The following is an 8,174-nucleotide window of genomic DNA, read 5'->3' on the forward strand; positions in this document are numbered from 1 at the left end:
AAATTTATTATAAATTCTTATTCTCAATAAACACAATAAACTAAATATATAAATACTAATTATGGATAATCACCTTTTTTTTTCTAATATTTTTCATCTTTTATAATTTTATTATATAATAATAATAATAATAATTTAAAAAAATATCAATAATAATAATAATAATAATAATTAAAAAAAAATCAACAGCAACAACTAAACTTAACTTATCAATGTAAATGATTCCAACCTTGCATAAAACAACCCATACCTAACTTTTTTACAGAATATTACACAAAGTGTTCCCTCATCGTTCTGTGGCACTTATACTCAAAGTTGGATTCCAAAACCTAAAATCATGGTTTCTTCAAAAATGATTCCAATCTTAAGTTTGTGAGGTCAATTTCATTGCGTTTTTATGACAATTATCTTAGGAAAAGTCAATAGTTCTCTGATAAATTTACATAAAAGTCGATTGTTTGGAACTATGATAAATTTATATAAAAGAAAAAGTCAACAATTCCATGATAAATTTATATAAGTGGATTGTTTGGAACTAGATTTCACCCAGTGGCCCATAAAGAGTATATACACCAAGCTAGGTTTATTCATATTCCATGGATTGAAAGTGCACCGACTTTATTTCACTTTTTTTTATTGTATACAGATTCTCATGATCTCTTAACTTTAAGATCATTACAACTTTTTAAAGTAGTGGTCTCATTTTCTTGTGGGAAGTGATTTGACATTCAACACATCCACACTGATCATACTATATACAAAAGTTGTGAGATAGAATTTTGACTGATACAAGATTCTCCAATTTTCACGTGCTTTACTGTAAAATTTACATTTAAAATATAAAATGTTGCAAAAATGGTAAACCAGATTTTGTTCATCACAGCATAGCAGTTTCCTAGTGTTCATAATTGCCATTATGGAGGATTACACAGTGCAGGTCTGCAATTTATCTCCCAAAGCAACTGCCAAGGATGTTAAGCAGTTCTTCTCATACTCTGGCACAGTTAAGAAAGTGAAATTAGAAAGGTGCGTGCTGGATTCCTTGCTTGAATTTTATGTAGAAGTGCTTATTTTCTATTTCTGTAACTACTAAATTTGTGAATAAATTGTCAACATGGGATTTATCAGAGTAGGAAAACACTGTTTTGTTTTACAGTGAAGTCATATGAATGTTTTTATTAATCTAGACAAGAAACAATAGTTGAAATTTCATATGCAGGTGCTGAGAGTTATCAAATAAGAGCAGTGGTTTGTGAAAAAGGTGGTTAATGTAGTAAGAATATACAAGAGTTTGACAGTAAATCAGAAGCCAGTTAACAGCCAGTTAACAGCCTTGATGGTGTTCACTTTTTTGGTGGTAGAGCTAGAGAACACTGGTTTACATAGAATTATGTTAATCTTAAAGGATTTTGGATTGATATCCATAGTTAAGGTGTGTAAAAATGCCCCAAAATACCCTAATATTAACCTTTCGTTTTTTGGTGGTGGTAGGGCTGGACAGTGGGCACAAGTTGCTTTTGTGACTTTCAAGGAGCCCTATGCTTTAGAAACTGCTGTCCTTCTGAATGTAAGTACTTTTTTTTCTTCACTGTTTGGCGGTAGGTTCGGATAAATTCTTGTGTGTTTTTCTTGGGTTATATATGAATTAAGATCTTGCATAATACTCTTGTTTATGATAAAGGTGGAATTCAAAACATAAAGTTATGGAGGATCACATTCAGACTGTATATATTAGTCTGATTCTAGTCTTAAGTTATTATCTTGTATCTGAAAAACGATTAAAAGAAAAAATGGGGCTTTGGTGGTTTTGGATTTTTGAACAGGGAGCCACAATCATAGATCAGAAGGTGTGTATACTGCCATGGGGAGGATCAGAGCTAGCAATTAACCGTTGGAAGAAGCAAACAATGAAACTTCAAGTAGAAGGCAAAGAGGGCAACAAGCAAATGATGAAACTTCAAGAAGAGGGCAACACACAAGGAGTATAATCATTTACTTAATTTTCTCTCTACCTTTTAAATTTTCATGTATGTGGGGGGCAATGTACAAATAAGGTCCAGTGAAATCTATTTGTGCAAAATCCCCTTAGTACTGCAGAGAGACCTGCCTTCCCTGCCATAGTCATTCTTAGATCAAATTGATTTTATCACTTTTTTGTGGTCTCTATATTCTTTTACATGCCAGTTATCCTTTAATGTTATTTTGTGCGTTTTGGTGGATAAGTGCCATTGATGGGCAGACTACATTAAGTTTATTTTTATTAAATGCTTGAAGGATCAAGCTTGGATCCTTTTGATTACTTCAAAGGCGGTTGTCATTTTATTGAACATTGAAGGATTGTAGTCTGTGGATATTTGGCTCTCAAATAAAAACCTACAATAAGACTTTACAAGCCTAAAATATACCAAACATATTTCATATCACTGTTATTTCAATTTGCTTTCAGTTTTTTTTTTTAAAAAAGAAGAGATTTAATTCTGATCCTGTATTAGAAAACTCAGCTTCTATATAGCCATTTTCATAGAAGGAAGACCAGTAAGTCTTTACAAGGACAAAATATGTAAAACAGATTTCATATCATAGTTAGTTCGATTTTCTTTCAATGTTTTGTAAAAAGAAGAGATTTAATTCTGATCTCGTACTAAAAACACTCAACTTCTAAATAGCCATTTTCAACTTCTAAATAGCCATTTGCATAGAAGGAAGACCCCTACCCTTGGAATTCAACTAGTCCTTTTGTTATGTAAAATAGAAGTAGCTTCAAAAGGTCACCTTACCTACCATTGATGGGAGGATAAGAAGGTAAAAGTTATGTCACAATCCTGGTAATAAACATCCCACCTCATTTGCATAGAAGGAAGATCTTATCCTTGGAATTAAACCAATTCTTTTTGTTATGTAAAATATAAGTAGTTTCAAAAGGTCACCTTTCCTACCATTGATGAGAGGATGGGAGGATAAGAAGGTAAAAGTTATGTCACAATCCTAATGATAAGAATCTCAATGTGGATGAATCCCTCTTCTTCTATCTCATAAACAGACTAGCCTCAACCTAATTACAGGAAGAAAGAAAAAATTAGAAGTCAATTCTTAGTGTGAAAAGTGATTTTCTCAAGTTATTAACCAAAATAATATTCTTGGGCTATTAAAGTTATTTACCGCAATGTTATGGCTAAGTAATTTTAAGTCCTTGAGAAGTGACTAACATGGCAATATATTTGCAGGCTAGCAGCTTTATTCCATCTGCTGGCCAGGCAGTAAATGCGGTTACGACAATGCTTTCTAAAGGATATATCTTAGGAAAAGACACAGTAAGCAAAGCTAATGAGTTAGACCAGAAGTATCAAGTCATAAACACCGCTGCAGCCAAGGTGACATCTTTTGGCAAGTTTGTTGGGGAGAAATCAAAGGCAGCCTTGATTGTGACTGGGCAAGCCGCATACAGTGCAGGAAGAGCAGCTGTCAACAGCAGTTATTTTGCTTCAGGAACCTTGATGGTTTCTGGGGCTCTGAATAAGGCAGTCAAAGCTGCTGGTGGTTTGGGTACTAAAGTAATACAGTGACATAAGTAGATGCAAAGTCTTATGCCAATCTTATGTATTAGTTAAGAGATGTAATTAATTGGATCTATTTGCATAGGGTGCATGCAATATGATGATAAACTAGTCCATAGTTAATACCTGCTCTTTTAAATATTACGAACTCAGTGGTTTCCAAGGAATTGTGTTTTCAAACCTATGTTTTCTTGTCATTTTGATAATCTATTCTGGTTTTAACCTATTTAAAAATTAGGTCAAATAGGTAAGTACTTATTATTTTAAGATAGATTGAATTCTGAGGATGGACCACATTAGCTAATTCGAAATCCAATTCATACGTACTTATTATTTTAAGATAGACTGAATCCTGAGGATAGACCACATTAGCTAATTCCAAATCCAATTCATACTCATATAATTAATCTGAAAAGTATCTATAAAAAGCATCTATATAAATATGAGATTACAAATGTAAATGATCTAACCATCCAGGTTTTGGAGATATGTTACCCTCAATCTTATGGATATATGTTAACCTGAATCTTACTGAGGGTATTGATTATCTATTTGAGGACTGCAAAATTTCCATGGTCATGATCTTGTATCCATTCAAAATGCAAGCTCTGGAAAACTTAATTACAGGTTAAAAAAACACCTGATTTTTTAACAATGTAAGAGATAAGAGGGCATAATGGCTGTAACGGATGTCTTGATAGAATGGAGAGTAATACATAAACATCACTGATTGATTTCACGAAAAGACTATTGCATCTGCCATCAAATATTTACCAAACTTTCTAGAGTTGTTGAAATAATACGTGGATGATATAAACATCTCTACTTAATTGAATTAGATCAAGCTTCTTATATCATAAATGGCACTTACACGATTACTAAATATTGTCTTAAATTTTATTATTATGATATTTTTTTAACAAATGGAATTTAAGTTTTTATTTATCATTGTATCCATTACATTAATTTCTTAGGTTGAAATTTCAGTTTTATTATTATTGACTTTTTTAAGTTTGATTATTATTGTTTTTTTTAAACATTGTCATTAGAAATATATATAAACGAAATAGAGTTTAATTTTCAGTTTATCATTGATTTTCATTATGTTAATTTGTTAGGTAAAATAATACATTGAGATTGTAATAATTTCAGCCATATATTAATGTTAAGCTAATGTTAATATATTTTTAAGATATGATTGATATTTTATAAAAAAATGATTTAATTCACGGAAAAAAAAATAGTAAATCATAAAATTACATTAATGTTAAGATGTTAATATACTTTTAAGATATGAGTGTTACTTTTTATATATATTTTTCCATTTAATTCGAGAGAAAAAAAAATATATATATAAATATTTTAATAAATAATTAAAGTAAAAATTTTATTGCTATAAATATAGCTAATGAATATATTCATTAAATCTAGTATTTAATTATATTTATATTATTAGTATGGTTATTAATAGATGTTATTTATTATTTATTCTTATTTTAATTTTTATATAGTTTTTGGATTAGTTTATACTTTTTTTGCTTAGCTTATTTTTAGGTCAAAAGACCAAAAAGTTATTATAAAATTTGGTATTTATAAAGGTATTTGCTACTATATTTTATGAATTGTAAAACTAGAGCTTTAGTTTCTTTTTAACAATTGTATTTTTCACAAATATTGTTATATGTATGTATGTGGGGTTTTCTTTGAGAAATCTCACATTTTTTGTGTGAGAAATGTAACTCGAATTGTCACTTCATAAGTGTTAAAGAATTCTCATGCAAACACAACCCTTTCTCTTAGGAGTGTATTTACTATGCTAACCCAACTTTCTTGGTATAATTAGAGAAATGGGATAAGTTCTTTTTTCTTCTTCTTTTTTTTTTTTTTTTTTTTTTTATCTTTGTTCCAAGTTTCCAAAATTCAATTTAGATGTCATCATCATATTGGTCTCGGCGAGACTTTTCCAGTGATATAAATTTTGTCCCAATTAGACTCCAAGATTTCAAATTATGATCCTTTAAAGTCTCATTAGTTCAAATATGCCCCTCACTTTTCTTGCCACGTGGTGTTCACGTGGCAAGTCTTGATACCTCATTTTTTGTTATACTCCCCACCATTACATGTGGGGGCATCATCCATATATATATATATATATATATATATATATATATATATATATATATGTGTTGGCACACCCATGTAAATATTGTGTGTGTGTGTGTGTGTGTGTGCCCCTCCATTATCTGACAGCCCATGTCAACCAATTTGATCAATGGTGGGAATTAAAGGCACTACCCCCCATCCCTTGTTGACGTCATGGGGGGATCTATCACGGATCTGCTTTGAGTTTCAAGACAAAGATCTATAATAAATATGAGGCCCCACCACATCAACGATTTGTAGGGGTCTTGAACTTATTTAGTATGGAAGAGGAGGTGAGGCCTTGTTATCATCGTGATCGTCGATTTTAAAATCAATCCCCACTGTGCAAGACCCCCCCTCCCCTCGCTAACGTCAGGGGGTGAGGGGGAGAGGCTCTGCTATTTTCCCAATCATTGACTTTGTAAATCAATCCCCTCCATTTGCTCAAGCTCGGCTTCCACCCTCAGTTATAATACATGGTTATATAGGTCTATGGCTTGGCCCTTAGGGATAAGGCCTTCGACTTAGCACATACATAGGGAGGATCCCTGACCTCAAATCCTAGTGCTCCTTAACATACATATATATGTGTGTGTATGTGTGTGTGTGATGATACACCTATGTGTGGACCTAAACCACTCAAAAAACGGCTATGGGATGATTTAATATTACAAGCCCATTTCAAATTGCAACATTTTGTTTGTACGCCATTAATGTAATAGATTCAGTGTACACATAGTCATGGCTAAGAAATTTAGGTATTAAGCCCAAAATCTCAACAACTCAACTCAACGATGTTTACACACACACACACACACACATATACATTTCTATAATTTATATGTGTTCTCCTTCTCGCATACAACCATTGGAATGAAATTTCCATATACTTTTACATTTATTTCAGTGAGTTCTATACACCTCGTAATACCAATCATGTTGATAATTAACTATTGCTAGAAGGTTGACACATTTTTCCTTGTATAGGCCCATTGTGGTTTTGATTCATCGTTATTTCATCTCATTGCCCAAGTTCAAGGTTTAATTAGATTAATAAAAATTATTATACCTATGCCCAATATTTACTCACACCAACCACATCATTGTAATCATTTTGTGCACACACACACACACACATATCTCCTTTCCCTGCATAAATAAAGTTAGTGCAGAACCATTGACACAAAGAGCCATTTATTCACATTTCTATGGAGAAAGTCATCATAAATTTATTCTCATAATCACAAGAGAACCATGCACCATTCATCAATTCAATCCAAATTTAGCTTAACAATCTAAACATATATTTCATAGCACATGTTACATATGAAGAAACATATCTTGAATTAAAACTGAAGTGGGAAATTGAGTTTGGGATAACAACTCTGACGTTGGGTTACCCCTGCTTTCACCCACAATATGCATGTCTTATGCATATATCTGATCAGTCCCAGGAAGTTTAACTCACTAAGGAGTCAAATCTTCAATTCTTAAGGTTTAAGGCCCCTTTCTTAAACTCTGCGGAATGATCTATAGACTAACAAAGTCTACCATTAATCCTCCCTTTCCTTTATATCGAAACTCATTCTCCATCTATCGAGACTTAATCACCCCTCTAAAACCTTTTGTTAAATAATATATATATATATATATATATATATATATATATATATATATATATATATATATATATATATATCTCTATATATATATATCTCTCTCTCTCTCTATATATATATATATATATATCCTCACATTAAACTAAATCCCACTCATTCCTTTGGACTTACACAAGAAATCCTTCATATCGCGCTATATTCTATTATAATGTTTATATAATAGAAATCACTAAACATGCATAAACCATACCTTTTCACCTTTTTACAGCCCTTGCATGTTTTCCAATGCATGCCTTTATTGCAATTAGGTATCAACTCTCCGCGGTCACACTACACATGAACCTTCTGCTTCTGATATGCGATTACACTGTCGGATTTCAAATACTACAAACTGCGCCATATAATTCTATCGGGTTCACCATCTCAATGCCTTTGTCGCAACTCTTCTCCGCCGTCGATCTTATCCTCGATCCAAAGGATATACTCCTTCCCGATCAACAGACTTGCCCGATGCTTTACAATTGTTGATCAAGATCCGCTTGATTCGATGCTCTACAGCGATTTCGAGTGAACAAGTTACGCGAGGGTTAACACCTTTTCGGATCTGATGGGCATTATAAACTCCCAACTTATAAAAGTTCGAGTCTGCCCCTTACGGTTAACGCTCGATCAACTTATAGCCCGATATCCATTGGATGATGAGGTCTTTAGATCCTACAGTCCAGATCGATACCCATCTTCTCTCTCCGCCAGTACTTAGATTGAATCTTCGCCGTTGTTCTTCTTCCTGATCTGACAGTCCATGCTTGATATTGCTTGATCGCAATGGGGGATTGCTTAAGGCCCTCATTCACTGCTC

General features: G+C 32.5%; 1 protein-coding gene across 1 annotated transcript; it reads left to right on the forward strand.

Moving 5' to 3' along the window:
- The first annotated feature begins 740 nt into the window (after nt 1–740).
- On the forward strand, nt 741–3,721 carry LOC149200034 (binding partner of ACD11 1-like). Its single transcript, XM_089399506.1, has 4 exons — nt 741–1,026; nt 1,492–1,567; nt 1,824–1,982; nt 3,225–3,721. The coding sequence occupies exons 1-4, from the start codon at nt 917–919 to the stop codon at nt 3,561–3,563; spliced, it is 684 nt and encodes a 227-aa protein (XP_089255632.1). The 5' UTR covers nt 741–916; the 3' UTR covers nt 3,564–3,721.
- Nucleotides 3,722–8,174: the final 4,453 nt, after the last annotated feature.

This window comes from Pinus tabuliformis, chromosome 2_1 (genome assembly GCF_031772625.1).
Source record: "Pinus tabuliformis cultivar Carrire ecotype Pingquan chromosome 2_1, CPIR1, whole genome shotgun sequence".
Classification (NCBI taxonomy): domain Eukaryota; kingdom Viridiplantae; phylum Streptophyta; class Pinopsida; order Pinales; family Pinaceae; genus Pinus; species Pinus tabuliformis.